At 40.3% G+C, this 24,276-nt stretch overlaps 1 protein-coding gene across 2 annotated transcripts in view; it reads left to right on the top strand.

The window, feature by feature from the left end:
* The window catches only part of atp2a3 (ATPase sarcoplasmic/endoplasmic reticulum Ca2+ transporting 3), a 46,354-nt gene extending 22,340 nt beyond the window's left edge, over positions 1 to 24,014 (top strand). The window contains exons 9-22 of one of the 2 annotated variants that reach the window (XM_011483751.3): positions 7,120 to 7,208; positions 7,688 to 7,790; positions 8,476 to 8,607; positions 10,443 to 10,559; positions 12,055 to 12,273; positions 13,668 to 14,003; positions 15,086 to 15,306; positions 15,384 to 15,586; positions 16,283 to 16,368; positions 16,639 to 16,772; positions 19,268 to 19,385; positions 20,738 to 20,855; positions 20,978 to 21,006; positions 21,115 to 24,014. In XM_011483751.3, the coding sequence (XP_011482053.1) occupies positions 7,120 to 7,208; positions 7,688 to 7,790; positions 8,476 to 8,607; positions 10,443 to 10,559; positions 12,055 to 12,273; positions 13,668 to 14,003; positions 15,086 to 15,306; positions 15,384 to 15,586; positions 16,283 to 16,368; positions 16,639 to 16,772; positions 19,268 to 19,385; positions 20,738 to 20,855; positions 20,978 to 20,982 (1,881 nt within the window). In that variant the 3' untranslated portion in view covers positions 20,983 to 21,006; positions 21,115 to 24,014. The remainder of the gene's footprint in view (positions 1 to 7,119; positions 7,209 to 7,687; positions 7,791 to 8,475; positions 8,608 to 10,442; positions 10,560 to 12,054; positions 12,274 to 13,667; positions 14,004 to 15,085; positions 15,307 to 15,383; positions 15,587 to 16,282; positions 16,369 to 16,638; positions 16,773 to 19,267; positions 19,386 to 20,737; positions 20,856 to 20,977; positions 21,007 to 21,114) is intronic. The other variant, XM_004076706.4, reaches the window with a different exon arrangement.
* The last annotated feature ends 262 nt before the right edge of the window (positions 24,015 to 24,276 follow it).

Raw genomic sequence — 24,276 nt, forward strand, 5'->3', positions numbered from 1 at the left:
TGGGTTAGCATACTTAGCTTTTTTAAAGATTGTAAAACATTTTTGTAGTGCAAAAACATTTCCTGATCATGATCATGATCACCCGATCATTTTACTTAAAAAAAATCTGCACTTGATCTGATCAAAACTGGAAATAATGCACAGCTATAAAATGAATGAACTCAGTAACGGTGTAATTATATAAGTTTGCATCTTCTTACCCCTTTTTAAGCGATAAATCAAACTTTACTTAATCTAAGTTAATAATCACTATATTTAATGAATCAAATATGACTTAAGTTTATCTTTTGTTTTTATTGATGCATTTCATTATTTCTGTAATGAGTTCTGTAATCGGTGTGATTATTATCATTTTTCAAATTTATTTATTTTTTATTCTTGTATTGTCTACAATAAATGCTTCAAATAAACCAAACCAAAGCAAGTCAATCAATAGGGTCAAGGTCAGTACTGCAGATGTAGGCTAATATCGCTCAGACCCAGACCATGGAGAAATGGGATTACCCCTCATTGAAGGATCCTGTTTCCATATCTCTTTACACTGAGATGGTCTGCTTGGGGTCTGTCTCAGTTGTCATTTTTGAAGTCATTGTTGCAGAATATATTTGGATGCTCAGCCCTAAAAGAATAATGAATCTAAAAACCAAAACACAGGTTTGAACAGAAGCCAATATTGTGCTGAATATGCGGTTTGTAAAAAAGAATCTAGTTTCTTAAACTTTCTTTAACATGCAGTCAAAACAAGTTCCTTTTTTATGCAAACATGGGATCTTATTTGATCCTTCCTCCTAAAGGTTTAGTGTTATTTCTGAGTAGTTAGAAGATCTTTGCTCCTGTTTTACTCCTGCTTATTGTCATATTTTGCTTCTATCTAAGATGAGGAGGCACGTTTGCACAGTTATGTGATATTTGCGCAACAGCAGGGAGTTCCCTGAGGCAGGAGGAGTGTTGTGGAACTATGTTGGAAACTCACCCAGATGGGAAAGCACAGGAGTCTGGCCAGCTCACATCTTCTGACCTTTTGCTTCCATTTCTGTGCTGGTGGAGCGGAAGCTGCTTTTTCATTAATGCAGATCAAACTTCCATGATGAAACGTTTTTGCATTATGATTTTTGCTGAAGATACTAAAACATCCACAAGTGTTTATTTTATTTTGGATAGTATTTATATGTGCTGACTATGCATATTGTGGTTCCCCACCCGTAGTCCTGATGGTGCAACCTGTAGTTTGGCCTTCCTACGTTGTTGGGACTTCCTGGGATTCCCTTTTGCAATCTGACACCATATCTCTAACTCTGCACTTGGGCACAGACTCACATGGAAGCGTGCACAAGTGCAGAGTTAAAAAAAAAAAAAAAAGGATTACTCACCTTGCGTCTCTACAGAACCTTACAGGAAGTGAGTGGGGAAAAAACTTCAGCACAACCACTTACCGTACTCTCATTGTTCACACAGTTCCTCGTTGCCTTGGAAACCCCAGTACCAGGAAGAGTCAAGTAAAAATTCCTCAGATTAGAATTCAAGAGGACCTGTTGAGTTCATTACATCCTAAAATACTATGCCATTCACCTTTCAGTATATCACTTCAGAGGTTGCCACAGTGAATCAGCTTTCACTGATTCACACAGGAGAGTTTTACACCGGATGCCCTTTCTAACACAACCCTGTATTTTATTTTAGCCCACACACATCCCAAAATGAAAGAGAGTGTAGATTTTTGTTTTTAGCAGCATTTCAAAGTTAAAGTCAGATTAGATCTATCTGTTTTTTTCTTTTGTCTTCCTTGGCTTCAACATGCTAGCAACCCTAATGGCAGGAAATACTCATTTAACATGCTGTATTACAAATACAGCTGCGTTTACAGAGAAGCCAAGCATTTGTTGTTTTAGGTAAGTTGGTCTTTTTCCATTGCGTCAGGAGAGTAGTTTTACTTTCAACAAAGTAGGACATAAAAGTTCCTTTGACAAGAGGTTGCAGGTGAGCAGTTGGTCATGCAGCCGTGAATGATTATTCAGTCTTTCATTTAACTGATAAAGCTTCACATCTGAAACGGAGAGGAGTCGCTTTACAGTTGGGTCATAAAGTTAAGTCAAAAAGATCCATACACGATAGATGTACTTGCAGTAACCATTATAAATGCAATTCTATAATTTCAAAAAACTTTGCTTCTGAACAGCAACTATGCACTGGTGTGAAACAGAAGATACGAACATTTGCCTTAAATTTATTCAAATAATAAACAATTCTGACAATAGATTCAACAATTGTTTTGCTTGGTCTTCTGACTTGTATGAATTTTAGAGGATGGGTAAAGCACACAAGGCCTCTTCACTTGATGTCAAGAGTTGTTGACCTTTCGGCTTATCTCTTAAAAATAAACATGAATGACAAAATGTAACCAACAAAACTATTATTTATTTAAATCATAAGCATTTTTCTTTAGTCAAAGAGCCAGAATGGATGAATAAAAGAGCCACATCTGGAGCCTCAGGTTGCAGATCCTTGAGTTAGACTATTATCACGATCAGCTTCAGGATTAATAAACAAGTTTTATTTGTAGGTTTACATTCCTTAATGAGCTTAAATGCAAAAAGTAAAAGTAATGGTTTTACTTTACAAATCTACTCAACTACAAGAAAAATATATGGTGGGGTTCGACAACTAAGAAGTTCTCATTTAAATGTGTCTAAGTAAATGTTTAAATTTAACAAAGTAAATGTATAAATGCGAGTAAGTAAATGTAGGGTGTACAAAAACATGTCAAAATGAAAATTAGAAAAGCCTTTTAATCATTTTTGTTAAGTTAACTTTCATTTCAGATTTTAATGATTGTGATTTAAAAAATAATGTTGAAACACAGAAAATTCAGTTTTTTCCTTTCTGTTCATTACCAGTTTTTTTTTTCTTAATCACAGCTGGTATTTAGCTGTTCTGGAAAGTGAAACCTGTATGGGTTCTGTTTTTTCTTTCAGCTTGTTGTATGAAGCGTCTTTGACATAGTATTTCTACACTGAAGAAAGTAAAAGGCATTCTGCATCTATTGCTTCATAGTAAAAAATAATAATAATAAAAAAGGCAGTTTGCATACCAACAAGAGAGTCCTTTTATTAATTTTTTTTTTCCACAGAGTTAAAAAAAAACATTTAGTTAAAATAAGGTTAATAAAAAAGCCTTTGAAGGCATTCATTTCTAAAGTGGCATAAATATTTAAAATCTTCATCCGTCAGAAGATTTCAAAAACACATTCGCTTCTGCAGATATATGGATTGTTTTTTGTTTTTTTATAGATTTATGTTTGCTTAAAAAATGGCTGCACGGTATGGAAGCGATTCTGTAGCATAATTAAAATTAAAAGTCAAAACCAGAAATGCTTTTTCATTTTCAAAATGAAGCTGCATTTTTTGACTCAAAATTAAAATGAAAAAGCATTCCTTCAAAATGCTTTTTCATTTTCTACTTCAACACCACTTATTCTGTCACTTAATTAAAATGATAATGAAAATGGTATTTGGCATTTCATTTTCAAAACGTTCTCTGGTAAATGTCTAGCAAATTTCATTTAGAAATGTCTAATTTGACAATTAAAATGGATTAACAGAAATGCTTTTTCATTTTCAGCGATTTGAAGTATTGATTTGTCATTTTAATTTTGAGTCATTTGATGCAGTTGCATTTTGAAAATGAAAAAGCATTTCCGTGTTTCTGAGTGTTGAAGTAGAAAATGAAAAAGCATTTTGAAGTAAAAATATGCAGCTTCATTTTGAAAATGAAAAAGCATTTCTGGTTTTGACTTTTATTTTTAATTATGCTACAGAATCGCTTCCAAAGCACGGTGGCGCAGTGGTTAGTGCTCTTGCCTAACAGCAAGAAGGCCCCTGGTTCAAGTCCTGGTTGGGGGACCTGAAACAGAACAACAATGGGGGACCTTTCTGTGTGGAGTTTGCATGTTCTCCTCATGCATGCATGGGTTTTCTCCAGGGACTCCGGCTTCCTCCCACTGTCCAAAAACATAGTTCATAGGTTAATTGGTCACTCCAAATTGTCCCTAGGTGTGAGTGTGAATGGATGTGTTATTGTGGACATTCTACCCTGCGACAGACTGGCGACCTGTCCAGGGTGTCCCCTGCCTTTGCCCACAAGTGGCTGGGATAGGCTCCGGCAGTCCCGTGTCCCCGAAAGGGACAAACGTAAGAAGATGAATGAATGTTGGCTTAAAAATGTCAGAAAAATGTAAATAAAAGGGCTTTACAGATACTTTAGATCAACTAGGTTGAAAACTGAGGAGATTGTTAAAACTGGACTGAGGAAGATCTGCACCCGCATGCTTTGGACCCCGGCTTACTTCAGCCGCATTATACGACCTACATTTGTGGTGCAGCAGTTTTCTTTGTACAGTTTAAAAAATATGCAAAGGAAGAGTCTTAACGCTTTCTACACTAAAGTGTAGAGTGCTAGGTTTTATCTGCACGTTCAATTTTGAGCTACAAATCTGATCTCATGTTTAGACTGCATTTATAAATAGTCACGCTGCCTAGTTCCAGTTGACGTTGTCGTGCGATGTTGTCAGCGTCTTTGAAAAAGCGATAGATTGGTTACATGTTGCATTTGTGTTGATGTTCTGTAGAATTGTATCAGTACAAATTCATTGATTGAAGCACATTTCAGCACAGTTAGTTATGAAGTTGTGTCTTAATAGAACTTGACTTTAAGAAAAAAAGAAGTTTGTTGTTAGTGTAGCTATTCTTGTGGTGATAAATGTATTATTAATTTTCTTTAAATTGAGATGTGAAGATAAAAATGAGGCTCGTATGTGAGGAAATGGAGAAGGTAGAAAAGCAAACGGGAAGTGTCTGGGATCTTTCAGATTTGAGCGACTCTGTGGAGCTGTGCAAATGTGTTTGCTAGAAGTCCAACAGACGGTGTTTCATTGGGATTAAAATATTCATAAAAAGGTTATGCAGATGTACAGATTTGTATTATTCTACAATCCACTCTTTCCTGAATGACTCGATAACAAAGGCTTTTCTAAGAAATATTTCGGACTTTTAACTGTTTTTTGGGAATTTGTAGCATTTATGTGAATTTATGCAGACTGGAATCCATTTCTTCTATATTCTTCTATATTATTAAAGTGGACTTTGGGGCTTTAAAGGGACTATTCCAATGCCATTTTAAGCCTTACAGAGTTAACTATAACCATATATATAGTAAATTATTATCTTTGGTTCACTAAAGAACAATCGTTTTATGAAATATGAATTATTTTTGTGTGTTCAGTTTCCTACCTGGATGTAAGGCGACTTGATCTCTGAGGCGCCGCTTTTCGCTCCTTGTGAGTGGCGCCCATTTCATGACGTCAACCTAGATTGGGCCTTGGCAGCATGTCTGGGTTTTCTGAACTTTTTCAAAGATGGACGGGCATATTGAGCATATCAAATGACAGAGTTTTTGCTGATCACCTCTACCTCTGTGGTGAAAAGTGGGTGTGTGCGTTAGCCTGGGGGCGCAGCTGGCAGCGTAATGATAATAATAATAATGGATTCGATTTATCTGTGCTTTTCCAGATGCTCAAAGTTCTTAAAATGTGTCCATTATTCATTCACTCCTCATTCATACTTGGTGATGACAGAGGTGTGGCTGCCAGCGTAGGACAACCTCATTGCAGCGTAGATTCTTCGTGGAAGGGGCTGTTCTCACCTGTCTATGTCTATGTGAGAAGCCGTTTATTTTCGTGGGTTGAGAGGGGCTGGTGCTCAGAATGCAGATATTTAGAGAAATGCATGAATGGTTTAAAATAGCTCTTTGGGGTTGTTTATAGTGAGGAATTAACATTATAATACACTTAAAAGCTCAAAAAAGTTGATTTTTGCATGGTATAGGTCCCTAAAAACCAATCTACTGGTTGGCTATTTATTAGAAAACAGCACTTTTTAAAAATCATTTATTGATTTACTATGTGTAGGTTATAAATATTTCTGCCCGACGTGTTTGGGTTTCTTAGAAATGACCCTCTGCACTACAGTAAATCATTAGATTTCTTTGTAGACTCTTCTTGAAAAATGTCTTTTTTAGTTTTTATTGACAGAACGTTGTTTCACTCTTCAATTTGGCTGCTGTTCAAGGTTCCAGTCATTGCCAAATAATGAAAAAACTGTTAGTTAAAAGAGGAGGACTGAGAATGAGATTTTTGCATTTGCTCATAGAAAAATCTTTACTAATCTCTGGATCAGTCGTTTGTTATTGTTGATCATTGAAGAGGAGTTATAGTCTAAAATATGAAATTACACTGAAATTGATCACATAAATGTGATTTTTTTTATTAGCCTTCTAACAGTAATTCTTTCACCTAACTGGAAACGATGTAGATATTTATTGTTGGTTTGGTATTTAAAACTAAAATATCTTTTAACAAAGAAACTCTCTCTTTTTTTTTAACTTCCACTTCTTGTTTTAATCAACAAAAACAAAGTGTTCTGACATGACAGCTTCAAACATAAAAACCTGAATTTTGGGTCTCTTAGACTGTTTTGTGGTTAATTAAAAGGTGTTATATGTTTAGTGAATCAACACACGCCCCTCACTGTGATTCACCTTCAGCCAATTGGAATTGACCAGACTTGGTAGAAGCAAGCTTGTGATTGGATGTCTCTTTGTTTGTATCACATGTACACAAAAAGGCAAAGACTGTAGGCTCAACAGGAAGAGAAACAGACGAAATTTGACAGAAGCCGATGGATTTACTTCTCGATCGACTTTTTACCAACATAATCTTGTACTTATCTGTGGTTCACAACCCATACTGCTGTTAATCAAAGGGCTTGATCAATTTTTTTGATGCATATCTGTATCCTTTACATCCCTACAATATATTCCATATCAACACAACAGTGTTTCGTTTGGATCTGCTTCAGAACAGACTCTAATGGGGCCGCTTACCTGTTGCTCAATCACTGAAAGGAGCAGGCCTGTATTTCACTGGCTTTAGTCCAGACATGAACTGAGGTGTGCACATTTTGTCATCTGACTCCCCCCTAAACCTTTTTATTGTGTGGTGCAGCTGCTGCACCTTCTCCTTCATTAGTGAACTCATCTGCTCCCTTTGTTCTTTCTTCCCTCCAGATGTTTATTGCAGACAAGGTGGACAATTCAAGCGGCACTCTGCACGAGTTCTCCATAACGGGCTCCACATATGCACCAGAGGGTCAAATGTGAGTGTCGCAGATTTGTTGCTTCACATAGAAAAAGAGAACGTTAGCATACTGCTTTTTGGTTGGCTCGTTATTATGTTGTGTCTCTGTAAAATGTATGGATGTAGGTGGCCACCCATTAGAAGAGAGCACTTTCAGCAGCAGTCCATTGTGTTTGCATGTTGTTTGTTTTGCTGCTTAGTTGGCACAGCGTTGGGACTCTGCACGGACCGCTCATTTCATAACAGCAGTGTGTGGGTTACTGTGTGGGAGCCTTGCTAGCAACGGTTGCACTTGCTGCAGGGTTGAGATGCATGCTTGTCATGCACCGCTTGTCTCAAACATGTGCGCACACGCTCTTACGCGCAGTTTACTATCAAGCAACCACAGTTTCTCCAGTCTACTCAGGAAGTGTTGTAAAGTAGAGATTCTAGCGTGTGCCTGTGGGAGTCTGAAGTGTTCCCCATGGTGTTTCACTGCTGTGTTTGTCTGTTTTCCAGACTTAAAGACGATAAACCCATCCAGTGTGGAGACTACGATGGGCTTCTGGAGTTGGCCACAGTGTGCTCGATGTGCAACGACTCCTCCCTGGATTACAATGAGGTAGTCCTCACACACTCTCACTTGTTTTTAGTTGCCAGGCAAAGATTTATGCATAAGACATACAAAGCAGGATTCTGGGGGGGGGGAGCTTCTATTCTGATGCCTTCTTCAGTTTGGATTGCTTCCTCACCTCGTTGTCATCACCATGTTATCATGGTAACCACGCTGAGCAGAGATGCTCGAGATGAAACACTCTATGGTTTCCGAGTTCCCCCTTTAAGACTGTCTTTGTGATAGGCCGTTTTCTTTTTTCGCCACCAGTCTGCTTTACTTTGACTAAAGAGCCTGGCTTTTAGAGGAGCAGAGAGCGTGCTGGAGGGGGACAGGGTGATTTACGGCCGTCTGTGGCTGGTCACACAACCAAATGATGTGTGGTATACCATTACTGCCTCGTCTCAAGCACTCTATATCGCAGCTGACAAAGGTGCAACACTTTTGCATGTCTGACATATTTTATGGGGGCAATAAAGCTGAAGGACAAGAAGAACACCTCACAGAATATTTGCTTAGGAGTCATTCTTCTCCTACTTGAACCAGTTTTAATCACATTTAGCAGCGGCATACCAGACGGCCACTCTGTATGGGTCTGACTTTTGTTCTTTTATACATGTTAATCACGTTTTAATAATTGATAGCTTCTCCAAAGCATTCTGTGACATCTTTCAATTCCTCTGTGCTTTTTCAGGCCAAAAAGGTTTATGAAAAAGTGGGCGAGGCGACAGAGACGGCTCTCACCACCTTGGTGGAAAAGATGAACGTCTTCAAGACAGACCTGTCTGGACTCTCTAAGGTGGAACGTGCCAGCGCCTGCAACTCGGTAAATACACAGACAAGCAAACGGCCTGCAATAGCACAACCAAAGACTGGTCACATTTGATTATATCATTAACATAGGTCTGCTCAACATTTGCATATTTAGGATGATACATGATGACAGCAAGAACTCAAAATTCAATTGGGGATCTCAATCTATGTATCTCTTTTTTCCCCCCCATCACTTAGAGCAGGGGTGGGCAATTCCAGGCCTCGAGGGCCGGTGTGTCTGCATGATTTCCAGATAGTCTTGCCCTACTCATGGCTGATTACCTGGTTCAGGTGTGTCCAGCCAATCAGAACATGCCAGAGCAGGGTATGCTGGAAAACATGCAGGACTGCGGCCCTCAGTGCCCACCTCTGACTTAGAGGTTTGGAAAATATTTTTAGTCTTTCAAAATTGGAACTAAAGATAAGGAAATGCCATCTTTGATATACACTATATTAAAAGTGAAGACCGTCAAAATATTTTTTTTTGCATATTTTTTAAAGACCCACTCTGATCATCTTTTGATCTATTTTAAAAATATTCCCTTTTACTCATGATTATTCCATTTTAGCCAAAGAAAAAAAAAAATCTGTGTTGTTTTTTGGAACATATATTCTGCACAGCTGCGGGAGTTGACCTCTGAGTTGGGGGCGAGACTGTTGGTGCAGAGCAACCGTGCCCCCTTCAGCTATCTGTTTACATGCTCACCTGCAAGCCTACAGCCCCTCACACCTACATCCAAACAATACCAGTGCAGTAAAATGTCGTGCAATATTGGAGCTATTCAGCCGTTCAGTTTAGATCCAGATTCCAGCTGAGATGACGAAAACAAAGACGTTCAAGGATCTATTTGTCTGCAAGTGGATGCATCAGAATGGAGCGGAGCAGGGAGAAGAGGGCCACCCAGTTTATTATCTACTTTACAAATACAATCTTTTTTCAAACTGCATTTTTCATCTGCTACTGATTCACAAAAATTTGACTAAAGAAATGCACATAAATGCAATTTTAAGATACATTTTATTTATATATATGTCCTCCATCATCAGAAAATTGCCACAAACGCATGTTAAAAACACCCAAAAACATTGTTTTTTCATCAGAGTGGGTCTTTAATGCATAGGGACCAACAGGAGGCCAGCACGTCCGTGTTGTCAGAAAACTTTTTAGTGTCAATATTGGCAGGCTTGTTTAACTTCGGGGTGTGATTCGGTGATAGTTTGTTCTTGACTTTTAAACGACTCCCTTACAAATATTTAGCAGCGAGAAGCTGCAAAAACAGCTGCTTCACTCTGAGTTTAAGTCACTTTATAACAATCCACTACAAGTCAGATCATGTTTGACTTCATTTTTTTAGTTCTAATGACTTAAATCTGCAGTTAAAGTATGAATGTGTTTGACCTTTAAGATCCCACCTTAAAATACACCTATCTTTATCAGCTAATAGAGGAAAGTAAGATTCGTACCCATCTTCCTGCTGTCAACCAATATGAGGTGAAACATGGTGCACATCCTGGTAAGATGAGCCTCCCGCATCTCTTTGCTCAGTGGAGGGGAAGAGTCCTCTCAGACATCTTCAGGATATTGGTGGGACGCTTTCTGCATTAACCAGTCAGCTTTTGGTGTGTCGGTATTCCTGTAGAATCAGACCAAGAGTGCCCTCTGCTGGTGGGGAAAACGATGTAATGTTTGTCATTTAAGTTGAACATGAAATTTTTTTGTTCTGCTTCCACATCATCCTCATTTTTGTGTGTCACTGGTTTGTCAGTTTCAATTCTGATTATTCTCATGCATGACTATTTCTACGTCCTCTGACATTTCTATTTATTTTTTTTCCTTTAAATTCTTAGGTGATCGGGCAGTTGATGAAGAAGGAGTTCACTCTGGAGTTTTCCCGGGACCGAAAGTCCATGTCTGTGTACTGCACGCCTGTCAAGCCAGGCTCCCAGAGCAAGATGTTTGTAAAAGTATGAGTCAATTATCATCTTCCCTGTGTTTACCAACAACCCTACCAATTAAGCTTTGATTCAAAGAAATGACATTATAACAAATGTAACTTAGTGCTTGAAGCCATCGATTTTCAGTTCAATTCTGACATCTTGAGCACTTTGCAGAACAATCTGTTTTTTTTCTTTGTTTTTTTTAAACCTGCAGTTGTCTACCATCTCCAATATTCATTCATTCATCTTCTAATCCGTTTGTTCCATTTCGGGGTACGGGGCTGCCAGAGTCTATCTTGGTCACTCAAGGCAGAGGACACTCTGGACAGGTCACTAGACTGTCACAGGGCCACGATCACATTCACACCTAGGAACAATTTAGAGTAACCAATGAACCTATGGGGCAAGTTTTTGGACGGTGGGAGGAAGCCGGAGTCCCCGGAGAAAACTCACTCATGCACGTGGAGAACATGCAAAGTCTACACAGAAAGGTCCCCCATTGATGTTCTGATTCAGGTCCCCCGGCCGGGCCTTGAACCTGTGAGGCAAGAGCGCTAACCACCGCGCCACCGTGCAGCCCACAATGAAAAATCCAACTCCAAAATGAAAAATTGGACCAGGGGGTCAGAAATGAATCGCCCGACATTTTCTATGGCGTTTTTTAACCCTTGTGCTATCTTGTGGGGTCCAGATGACCCCACTCCCAAGGCACGTTAATGATAGCACAAGGGTTAAGGCCCTTCAATGAAGTTAAACGGCCACAAAGCCAAGGTTGCTCAGATTACTTTGTGTTGTTTAAGCAAAAGTATCTAAAGGCTAAATCATTTTTGTTTTTTTAAGAGTCATTAAACATGAAGCCTATAATTAATGTTGCAGCACTTTGTTAGGATGTAAACACGTATTCAGAACTGATATGGGCTGTCTGCAGCATAAATATCAGGCAAACCGGTACGGGGCACGCTCAGTTGTTACAAAAAGATTTGATTTCGATTTGTCCCTGTCTCAGCAAAATGGGCTGTTTTAAGTTGAGGGAAGCCCACAGTATACTATATAAATTATATATACGTTATATTTTCTATATAGTTATATATATAAATAAATCTTGGATTTAGATATAACAAATGTGTTTTTTCTGAAATGGGAGATTCTAAAGTACATCCATGCCAAATTTGGTGCTCGTCCCACAAAATTATTTTAATAACTGGTTCCACTTCTGGCGTCCTACTGACACTTAATTGTCACCTCCACACACCGTATGGCACCATCATAGATGGCATCAATGCGTGTAACCTACAAACACTAATCGATACACCTGCCACACACGCGACAATAATCGTTTGTTCCATTTTCATGGCGTCCTTCAGGGTCGCCTCAAGAGTCAAAAGGGAACTTCTGTAAAGACAGTAACTCAGAAATGTCCTTATGGTGTCCTGTGGTTATTTATGTGAAAGGATCATCATGCACAAACACTCGGCTTCAGAGTGGCTGTCATAATGTTGTCTATTGTATTTTATGTTGTTAGGGAGCTCCAGAAAGTGTGATGGAGAGGTGTCAGTACATCCGCGTGGGAACAGGAAAGGTGGCCCTAACTCCAACTGTGCGTGAGCAGCTGCTGTGTAAAATCAGAGAGTGGGGGACAGGCAGGGACACCCTGCGCTGCCTCGCCCTTGCCACTCATGACAGCCCACCTCGCAAAGAGGACATGGACCTGGAGAACTCCACCAAATTTGCACAGTACGAGGTAAAGTGCTGTCATAACATCCCATATTCAAATGTTGAAACGGACGCACATTTAGCACGTTTTCTATACATCAGAGGGACAATTTTTATGAATCAGTTCTTTTTGCATGAAAGAAAAAGAAAAAACCTGATTTTGGCTTCAGGGTTAAAGGCACAAATCTTTCTTATCCCCAAACTTCTTGTGTATATTTAATACTGCCATAGACATCACTCTATTTTAATGCTGTCTTTTCATGAACCTCACACTATAATTATGTCAGATGATGAAAAACATTTAACCCATTTTCATTCAATTTTCCCCCCTTTTTTTAACTTTTCCACTAGGCTGTAACAGCAACAAAATTAAAAAAATAAAAGGTAGAAATTAGAGAAATTAGTGTTGTGCAACAGTCGCTGATTTCCAAAGTGTAAAGCTACGTTCACACCGCCCTCTGCAACGCACATTCAAGCGACCACTTCCAGTGAAAAGCCTGTAAACGTGCATAAGCACCTATTAACGGTTTCTGCATACAAAACTCTCACGTTCATGCGTAGCTAGGCACATTTTTAAGACCTCTTTTGTGCTCTACGTACAAAAGCCCATTAGACGTGCTGAAAGTGAAACCAGCTGAACTTTGAACTATCAGGGACTTGGATTTGGTAGTGACGTGTGGATGGCGTCTCTTTTAATTCACTGAAGTGGCGACTATTAAAATTGATCATGGAGGAGAAAAAATAATTCCGGATATCTGAAAGACTTCAAGTCTTTCAGATATCCGGAATAGAGCTGTGAAAGAAAAAGTCTGAAGCAAGATTCACGAGATTTGCACCACTTCAACATTTCACACCCAGCGTCTTCCAGCTGTTGGTGGTAGAAATATACTAGGTAACAGTAGGAAAAGAAAAAATGAAAAAGCCCCTCCCTGCTTGTCCAGTGTGAACACCATTTGTCGAGATATTTTTTCCAATTTTTCAAGCATGTTTTAAACTCCTGAGAGACAGATGCTTAAATTCACACAAATAGACTGAGAATTCACTAAAACATTGTAAAACAATTGCAGCTCAAAGGGCTTTCTTTACACTTGCAATTTAGTTCAGCAGCTTTTCATATTTTATGATCAGCTGCTGAATAACACATACATTTACGAAACAACCTGAGAATAAGACAGATATATGAGAAGTCACTGATTCACTCTAAGAATTTACCAAGGGGAATACACCATTTAAACTCTAATTCTATTTATGACAAAATGTAAGAAATAAATTTGGCTTTTTCATTGTGTCACTGTTGACAAGTGACAGTTTGGTTGTCCTCTTGTCATAAGACTGTTAGAGTTAAGCAGAAACTCAGAAAGATTATGTCACTAAACTCTGTTTAGATCCTGTGAAAAGCCTCCTTTTTGGTCCTCCTTTCAGATGGGGCTCACGTTTGTTGGCTGTGTTGGAATGCTGGACCCCCCCAGGAAGGAGGTGATCGGTTCAGTGAAGTTATGCAGTGAGGCCGGAATCAGAGTCATCATGATCACAGGAGACAACAAAAGCACAGCTGTGGCCATCTGCAGAAGAATTGGCATCTTTGGGGAGGACGAGGATGTGGCAGGCAAGGCCTACACCGGCCGCGAGTTTGACGATCTGACTACTGAGGAGCAGAGAGAAGCTGTCAAAAGGGCGCGATGCTTCGCTCGTGTGGAGCCCGCTCACAAGTCCAAGATCGTCGGATATCTGCAGTCTTTTGATGAGATTACTGCCATGGTGAGGATTACAGCGCATCCTCAAACCTGCTTAGAGCTTTCTAGTATATCCAGGCAGAAGTTCTATAGATCTCAACACAAACATTCATGTTGGAGCAGCAGTTTTCCCTTTCTGCATCCGTTCGTCGTGACAATATTTCAAGGCTAGGTGAGAAGAGAAAAGGCTGGCGAAGCATGACATGTCCAGGATCTCTTGGAGCCTGCTCTCTCTGACACTGCTATCAAGACCTGTCATCTCCGGACTGCTCTGCCGCTTCCGATCCGACACGCGTCTAAAAAGGGAGGTTGATCTGAGAGCGCGGCGGGACAGACGGAGACATGAGTATCCCCGTTTGCCTGTCAGACTTACTCCACTGGTCCAGAGCAGCAAATAAAGATCACACATTTTTGTGGCTTAAGCCTTATCTTGTTCCGACCCCAGACAACACAGATTTCTCATAATGTGACAAAAGTTCGAGCATCACAACTTCGTTATAAAACTCTCCTGTAAAATGGACAGTATTCATCCTAATGCAAATCACTGGAACAAATGGTTGGATCTTTTTTCTTTATATTTAGAGACTCACTCCAATGAAATTGGTGTTTTCTTTGTTTTTAACATGTTCTCGTGGAATTTTTCTCATGATATATGTGTAAAAGAAAAAAAAAGTTGAGCTAAAAATTTAATTTCTCATTTCTTTATTCAAATCCTTGTGATTCAGGAGCAGACAAAAAAATTTGTTATAAAAATAAAATTGCTCATTTGTGACAGAAAATGCTGCAAGAGAGCTCTCAGCAATAGGGAGGGGAAGAGGGGCGGCAACAGCCTCGCTCACAACTCGGAGGTGAACTTCTGGAACTATGTTCTAGAAAACAACCCAGGTTTTTTGATTTTGGCTAAAAATGATATAATCATAATTAAAAGCTAACTGAGAACGCTGTTAAAATTGATCAAAAGATGATTGGAGTGGGTCTTTAAGTGTTTTCTCTTCTCTAAAAATGCCTCTTTATTCTTTCTAAATACTTTCTTATACAGATGTCTCACAGAATAGTAGAAATGCAGTTTATCATTGACATGTCGCTCTAAATGTTCCAATATTCCAGACAGGAGATGGAGTGAACGATGCTCCGGCCCTGAAGAAAGCAGAGATCGGCATTGCCATGGGTTCTGGTACAGCTGTGGCCAAGTCGGCATCTGAGATGGTTCTATCTGACGATAACTTCTCCACCATTGTGGCGGCGGTGGAGGAGGGCCGAGCCATCTACAACAACATGAAGCAGTTCATCAGATATCTTATCTCCTCCAACGTGGGGGAAGTTGTCTGGTGAGACATTCCCACCTTCCCATCATCCTTTTCACCTATTTCCTGTTTTCCACTGACTCTACATTGTTTGGCAACAGCATCTTTCTGACGGCCATCTTGGGTCTTCCTGAGGCTTTGATCCCAGTTCAGCTTCTGTGGGTTAACCTGGTGACAGATGGTCTTCCTGCCACCGCCTTAGGTTTCAACCCTCCAGACCTGGACATCATGGACAAGCCGCCGCGCAACCCAAAGGAGCCTCTTATCTCTGGCTGGCTCTTCTTCAGATACCTTACTATTGGAGGTAACACTTATTCTGAGATGAGATTGGATCCACAGTCAGTTTACACTGTATTTTGGGAGAAAAATAATGTGTTAAAAGGGATAAAGACAGAGTATTCCATTTAATTTCTTCTTAAAGTTGAGTTTTTATTATCAAGCATTAACAAAAAGAGTGTTTTCCTGAATCACTTAATGCTTTGTTAGAAATAATGTTAGAAATAAATGTCAGTAACTGCCCGCTAACAGCCAGTTGCCAACACACAGAAGAGCGGAGGAAGAACGAGGAGCAGAAAGATTTCGGAGAAGAAGCAGAGGAGTGTTGGGACAGAAGAGACTGGGTTTTCCCAGCATTACCAGACTGTCTCAGAGTCCTCCACTAACAGCTGGTGTTAACATGAATGTTTGCTTTAGAACTAAACAAAACCCCAAGAAATAATGTGAGCTACTACTTAAAAATTGGTGTTAAATTAAAAACGTTCAAGCACAAATTCGGGTGAAATTTGTTCTTGCTTCACCTCCTACATATCTCACACAATTGCTCATCTGAAATGTCAGATACCTGTAATGGTCACAAGTTAGTGTAAGTCTTAAAGACCCACTCCAATCAGTTTTTAATCTATTGTCAAAAGGTTTTTGTGCACTTCTTCCTAATGTAGGTTGTAGGTGGCCTTCTTTTGATGGAGATGCTTCACTAATGCATCTTGCTTTTCCTTTGCAGGATATGTGGGACTTGGAACAGTGAGCGCTGCAGTTTGGTGGTTCCTGTTTGACGAAGAGGGTCCACAAGTGACTTTCACTCAACTGGTGAGCAGCAGAGCGTTCTTCTCTGTCCTTCAGCATTGTTCACTGCACTCTAAGACAGTTCTCCAAGGATGTTGAAGCATTTCCATTCTTTGTTTACTGCAAACCACAACAAAGTGTGATTGTTCCAGCAATGAGAGGCGGTGGGAAGACGGTTTGAGTCAGGTTGATGGATTGCTCAGAAGTCTGGGGCGACACCAAGACTCTGCAGCTGTTTGCCTGTCTGATGTGATGGAGGAACAGTCGATAACTCTCACCCGTCTCTCTTTACAGCGACACTTCATGCAGTGCACCGAGCACAACCCCATGTTCCAGGGCATCGACTGTGAGGTGTTTGAATCCCACTACCCGACCACCATGGCGCTCTCCGTGCTGGTCACGATTGAAATGTTCAACTCACTCAACAGGTCAGTCGACTTCAACTTTAACGGAAGTAACTGTTAGGCTTGCATGTACATGCTGAGTCATTGACAGCAGTTTGCCCTAATGAGGACCACAGTAAAGATTTTTTAAATAAAGTTTCAAACAGCAATTCATTTTCTTACAAAGATTTTTTTGATAGTAAATGTGGTTACAGAATTGTTAATTTAACTGCTGTTTAAAGTGGATGACTGCTACCCAACAGTGCCCCTACCTTCCGCCATCTTGTTCTTATGTCATTTTTTTAATTAACCTTATTGTTTTCACGCATCTGACTTTTTAAATCAGTTTTCTAAAAAGTAAAATAATCAAATCACAACAGCAAATAATGTTACAGTTGTGCACAGAGGTGTAGTGCTCCTGGCCACACAGCAAGAAGTCCCTGGTTCTTTCTGTGAATGTATTATTATTATTATTATGAAATGATCCTTTCACATAAAAATAAAAGGCATTCATGAGAGTGCAAGTATAAAAACAGTGACATTAAATTACCAAGTGTCATAAACTTAAAAAGAAATACTAAAACTATTGCAGACTAAATAAATTAAAAGTAAAAAAAAAAAAAAAAACTCCAAATAGGGGACTGGTATCTTAGGCTACGTTCACACTGCAGGCTGAAACGACCCAATTCCGAATTTTTTGCCCCTAAGCGGCCCAATTCCGATCTCTTCATGACAGTCTGAATGACACAGATCCGATCTTTTCAATTGCGACCCAGGCCCCGTGGGTTTGCCGTCCTGATTCCGAATTGTAGCCGTTCTTTTCAATTGCGACCGCCGTCTGACCGGCCAGGCGACTTGATTCCGAACCGTACGTCATCGACACGCAACAAACGTCATCATTTTGCGTTGAAGTAGGCGGGAACGAGAACGTAAACATCAACCATGGTGGACGATGCTGCTGAGATCAGTCAGTGGAAGAGAAGGGAGGTCACTGATTGGATTAATATTTGGGGTGACAGCTCTTTTCAGGCCAAACTCCAGGGCTCTGATCGCAACTGGGCGGTTTTTGAAAACATTTCCAGATAAATAGCCGAGCGTGGTGTTGAACCTTTCCCGCGATAACTTTTTTTTCTTTCTCCCCTTTCCGACCGTGCTCAGAAGCGCGGGGGACCCGATGCGATCCTCCTCCTCCTCCCTGTTCTGATCCTTAGATTCTCCAGAATGGGTTAATAAAGAGTCCATAGCATTTATTCTGGGGGAAACCTTCTTCTATTACCGTCATCCTTCCTCCGTAACACACAACATGAATGCGCGCCCACACTGCCCCCCCCCCATTCTCTATCGCGGCACGTGCTTGCACACACACACACGGGGCGCGCGGGCCCAACACATGCACATTTCCATTCCACAACAGTGGGTACAGACGATCCCGACTCCATTGCCTTCTTAAAATGAGAAGATTGTAATTGTGCTGCTCCTTCGTGAAAATAAATTTAATATTACAAAAAGAGCTCCGCTTTTGACAACACTGTTGTTGACATCCATTGTTAACGTTTGCTCCGCAAACAACAAGTGACGTCTTTCACCGTTGAGTATTCTTCTGGCTTCTGCACATGCGGGTCTCTTGGGTCGTGTCACGGTCACACTGGAGATCACAAAAGTTCGGATTTACTTGGAAATGTGAACGGTCTAGCAAACAAATCAGATTTTTTCAAAAAATCCGAATTGAGCATTAAGCCCTGCAGTGTGAACGTAGCCTTAGAGTAGTTTACATCCACACATGCAGGCGTGGCTTTTCTCCAGGCACTTCAGCTTCCTTCCATAATCCAAAAACATGCTTCATAGGTTGATTGATTACTCTAAATTGTGAATTTAAGTGTGTGATTAAGTGGCCCTGTAACGCACTGTTCACCTGTCCAAGGTGTTCCCCGCCTTGTTGGGCTTTGGCTTTGGAAAATGGGTGGATGGTAACGGTTAGTCACCATTTATATAGATATCTTTTTGTCCTCTTTTCCCTTAAATTTACTTATTATTCAGATGATGTAGATGGAGCAAATAACAGGTTTTCTTCATTCTGTTCCCTTTCATTTCCCTTGTAAAACATTTTGTGCTAGAACTTTTGCTTTTGTTGTTGTGGAAATGAAAAAAATACAGAAATAAAATAAAGAAAATAATGCTCCATCAAGAAAATATTGACTCAAATTGTAGCTCTGACAAACTTGAATAAAGCTGAAATATTTAACCGTTATTTCACTATTGACAAAATTGGGGCGTAAAGTTGATGTGAGACATTCAGTTTTGAAGCACGGTGGTGGAGGTGTGATGATTTGGGGCTGTTTCCCAGCTGTGCATTTTGAAGCTGTTGATTTAACCCCTTAATCACAATATATTCTAAAATAAATAAGAGAAACTATTGTTTTGTAATGTCATGATGTGTGCTGTTACTCTATAAGACTTTAGATACAAGTAACGTTTTAATGAAGGTCACTGCTGTCCCTTTTTGTCACTGGGTTTTAATGACTAACGTTTTTCTTTGACAGTTTATCAGAGAACCAATCCCTGTTGAGGATGCCTCCGTGGGTCAATATTTGGCTGCTGGGAGCCATCGTCCTCTCTCTGTCTCTTCATTTCTTAATCCTCTATGTTGAGCCTTTGCCGGTGAGTCCTCCACAGAAGCTCAATCTGTGTGGTTTTTAAAGATTTTACATTTTTTAACTCTGTAATTTTTACGGTTTATCTGCATTTTAGGGACACTGTGCCTTTTGTTGTCTAGTGAACAAAAAATGGCCAAATCAGTTTTAAATGTTTTTACCTTCGTTGTTTCTTCAAAATCAGTTTACATTCATTCTTAATCTAGAAGTTAAATTAAATTACAATCTAATTATGCTTTACTTGGTCAAGATTAGGTAGTATTATGTGCTATTTAATCACTAAGCTAAATACAGATAGATCTTAAAGGTTTTACAGCATGTTAGGAAGCCTCCTGAATTGAAAAAAAAAAAAAAGATCTTAGATTACATTTTTTGGTCTAAATAATCGGAGCAATAATATAAATTTGCTTCAGATATGCGCGAGCATTTATATGAAACATAAGTAATTACTGCATCATTGAAATAACAGGACTTTGATTATATAGTGCATCATGTTTGTTTTTAAATGTGACACGGACAGAATATTAAGTTTTTTATACCGTTTGAAATGAAAAGGTTAGGTTGGGGTTAAAAATGCCTCTTAGAGGTGAGATGAGAGGTGAGAGGTGAGATGTAAATGGATCTGCCTGAGCAGATCTTTGGGATTTACCTCTGATGACAAAATCCCTTCAGGCTTCTGTTTCAGCAAAGGTTCTTGGTAAAGTAATGAAGAAATTCTGTTGGAAGTTATGGGAAAATATTCAATTTCACCAAACTGGTCTTAAAACACATTTGCCATAGACAGGATATCAGCTCTGTGTTTGGTAGTCTCTACCCTCTGGGTGGGTGGAGTGCTCCTGCCCCAGGAGGAGGAGATCAGGTATCTTGAGGGTCTTGATCACGAGTGAAGGAGGATTGTATCGTGAGATTGACAGGCAGATTAGTGCGGCGTCAGCGGTTATGCGGTCGTTGTATTGGTCGTTGTATTGAAGAGAGAGCTGAGCCAGAAAGCAAGGCTCTCAATCTACCGGTCGATCTTCGTTCCAATACTCATCCATGGTCATGGGCTCTCTGTCATTTTCTTGCATCCTTTTTCGAGAGATGTGAGGGTGATGATTTCAGGGTCACCTGTCAAAGGACCAAACCCTTTTTTGCGCAGTTGTCATGAGAACACATGATTTGTCAAATGATTGAACTATTTGACTTTGGAGTGAATTGGGACTGCCCAAATGGTCATTTGATGAACTGCATGGTGCTCCAGTGTTGTCTCAAAAGAGCTTCTGTCTGGAAGTTTACAGTTTGGTGCTGAGCTGTTTAGCAGAAACATCTTCATCTGTTTAGTGAGCAGAGAAGTGAATTAACCTTTTTCTTTCTCCTCAGCTGATATTCCAAGTGACGCCTTTGCACTGGTCTCAGTGGCTTGTGGTCCTTAAGATTTCCTTTCCGGTGATCCTCCTGGATGAGGCACTCAAATACATCTCCAGAAACCATCTAGAAGGTATTGGGAAAGTCATTGCTCAACTTTCTTACAAACATTAACAACATTTCCTACAAACCTGTTACTTCCTGCTGATAAGTTTTTTCCCCTGCTCTTTTTCTTCTATTGCGTTTCCAATGCAGCATAAAATTCTTTTTATCTTCTGTGAGAGGTACTCCAACTTCTGTGCTTCTTCTTCTCTCTAGTAGACCCTGAAAGCTTTCAATGGATCTCCTCAGATTCTAAGTGATGCGTTTTTATTCCTTTGTTTTTGCTGCAGATAACGAAGAGGGGAAATACCGGAGGCGTTGGCAGCTGAATTAAGACCTCTCTCCGAACACACTCCCTTAGTTAGAAACATGCGCCTACCTTCTTCCCTTTATGAGCTAGAAACTGTTCTCTCCCCCCTGCCCTCTTACCCCCACCCCTGCATGACCAACAAACCACCACTAGAGAAGAGCAGGGCTTTCAAGAACGAGAGCATTTGTGTTCCTGCCAGCATGGCTTTGTATGAATGTGTGTAAGAATGAGAAAGAGAGGCTGCTGCTCATTGGCTCTTTTTGGAGTGCAAACATAGGGGTGCATAAATGGACTGTGGAGGGCGAAAACAGTGGAACCGGTGATCGTTCTGGGTGGGGAGGGCTGGGTTTTCAATCAGTGGAGAGACTGAAGGAGAGAGGTGAATCCTGCAGTGTCAACCATGGGAGAGCTTCTGCAAGAATGTAAATGGTGAGGGGAGCCGGGCACAGCGACAGCCCTTTGTTCTCAAACATGGAGCCACCGTTCATTCAAGTTTCCGCTATCCACACTACTGAGCGTGACCGCCAGGCTGTGCTTGACACCACATCGGTTCCACTGGTTGGCTTATAGTCACTTCCACCGACTAACCAACATGCGCAGAACTGCTCTCCTATTGCCTGTGGTGCTCTGCTTTTTCCATCTCTCCTTCACCTCTCTGTGTGAGGAGGCAGCTTTGGGCCAGGTGTGCCGGCGTCGCCGGGACTCAAAGGTGTGAATAGCTTTATGCTGCTTGGCCGCTTCCCTCGGCTCTTAATTGGAGGAGCTGAGGCCAATTTGCACACTGAGCAAAAAAACGTGAAAACAAACCCCTCAGAACTCCAAAGACCCTGAATCCTGATCAGGATAATAAAGCCAATTCATGCTTTTGTTTTCCAACCCAAAGCATATTTTTGCAGACGACCTCATTGTTTAATCGAGTCCACTGCTTTAATATTTTTCTTGATAATAATTTGATGTATCATCAAATATCCATGCCTTAAAAAAAACTCACTGCACCTCCACCCTGGAGATGTGAATGAATGTCTTACTGCTGACCCTCGATGAGCCCAGCCCCGCCCCCACCCCCATTACTCTGTCTACAACCAAATAATGAATGTCCAACCTTCTTTGCCTCATGTGTGCAGCCTCCTCAGCTCCTCTGACTTTCTGTGCTTCAGCATTTTTGCTTTCGAATATTCTAGATGATGACATATTTGACTGAAAGACCCTGCAGGGCGTGAAATGTTTCTCTTTTTTTTGTTTCCTTTGGGGGGGGGGGTTGTTAGAGCGTGGGGATTTGTGGACTCAGTCAGCTGAGTTTACGCTCATTTGATGCCGATGGTTAAAAAAAAGAAAAAAGATAAGGTTATTTCCACATCATAGCAGTCGGAGATCTTTAGACCAACTTTTGTGCAAAGACAGAATCTAAAATTCGACTGAGAATGTTAAACATCTTGAGCAGTTTTAATGTGATTTTCAAATCAATATACGTTTCTTCTTTCCCGATTAATTTTTTATTCTGAGCCCAGAAAACACAATATAAAAGTACTGACAAAGTAAGAATTTATTTACTATTTTGCAATACTTTCATCCACAACTTCATAATAAGCATCCAGTTTCCCCAGAAATATCATAGTGAAGTTAAGTCCCTCCTGAAACAAAGTGGCTGGACAGCCTGCTATAATATGATGTGACGCTTGGTGCCTTTTTTTTTCTTTTTCTTAGGGGCAATATGAGGCAAACTCGCACACATAAACACGTTCTCCAGATGTTTGCAGTTTTCCGTGCTGTTTGGAATCAGTGTCGGTAATACACAGATGGAAATCGACTCTATCATTAAAGCAAAACTTATTTATGCTGATTGAGGACAACAATTTGTCAGCAGATCTTTACGTTTTGGAGCAGAAGCGGCATTGATGTGAAATAAGGTTTGATGCTGTTAGAAAGGGGGCTTCTCTGTGATTCATACCAGCCCCCTCCCCCCACCTCACCCCCAGTCCTCCACAGCCCTGTAACCAGCTGGCGCTCTGATCACCAGACACTATGGGTCTGCATAGATGTGTTATTTACTACTGAATCCTCAACTCTGAACAGACAGAGGATCTGATCGCATGGAACTTTGTTACTGTAATATTACTCTACAGTATCTAATATTTAGGTTTTTGGAAACTAGTCGCACAACATCAGACAGACATGCGCAACATATTTTTTTTTTGGTTGGTTCTCTTTGGAGCAAAAGCTATTCAAGAATCTCTTTTTGTCCATTTGTTTGTTTTTCCTGTGTTTTTGTGTACATTACAATGTTGTTCCTTCATTTTTCCAGTTTGGTTTTTACAATTGCTGGGGTTTTGTGTCTTTTACTGAAAGGGGAAAAAAATTCATGTTTAGAATAGACAAGAGATGCGCTTATGTTAACTAGTGGCAATGACACAGATCAGCTTAGTTGCTTTAAACGAGAGCGTTGCGATTGAGCTGTGTCTGGTTTACAATAAGCAATGTTGAATCCTGGGATATGAAGTTCTGTGGCTGTGCGCTGAACGGCTCTGTGGGAACCCAGGCTTTCGAAATCCTGGACCACCCTTCTGGTTCTGCTTGTTGGAAGGTTACACAACCCAGCATGGTACTTGAAATTCCTCCACTCCCTGTTGAATCAAGACCACAAAGGACGGAGCGATCCAATCCACCAACACCCAAAAAAACCTTCCCTCTCTCTGGTTAGAGAACTGTCTTCAGAGCCTGACTTCCAATTCTAAGAAACAAGAGGATTCTCTGTGTTGCCTTGTCAATATTAATTGTGGACACATAATTTTATAAAACAATAGAGGTGTGGAAATAAAGATTATTTATCTTGTTATTTATACTGATTGTGTGTTCATTATTAAAGACTTAAGAGAACTTGAATCAGGTTTCTTTAAATTATTCCTTTAGATATATTCATGGGATTGATAACATCACACAGGTGTTCTATTGGGTTGAGATCTGGTGACTGTGGAGGCCATTTGAGTCCAGTGAACTCATTGTCATGTTCAATAAACCAGTCTAAGATGATTCCAGCTTTCTTACATGGCGCCTTACTCTGCAGGAAGTAGCATCAGAAGACACTACACTGTGGTCATAAAGGGATGGACATGTTCAGCAACAAAACTCTGGTAGGCAATTGGTA

This window comes from Oryzias latipes, chromosome 14 (genome assembly GCF_002234675.1).
Source record: "Oryzias latipes chromosome 14, ASM223467v1".
Lineage (NCBI taxonomy): Eukaryota > Metazoa > Chordata > Actinopteri > Beloniformes > Adrianichthyidae > Oryzias > Oryzias latipes.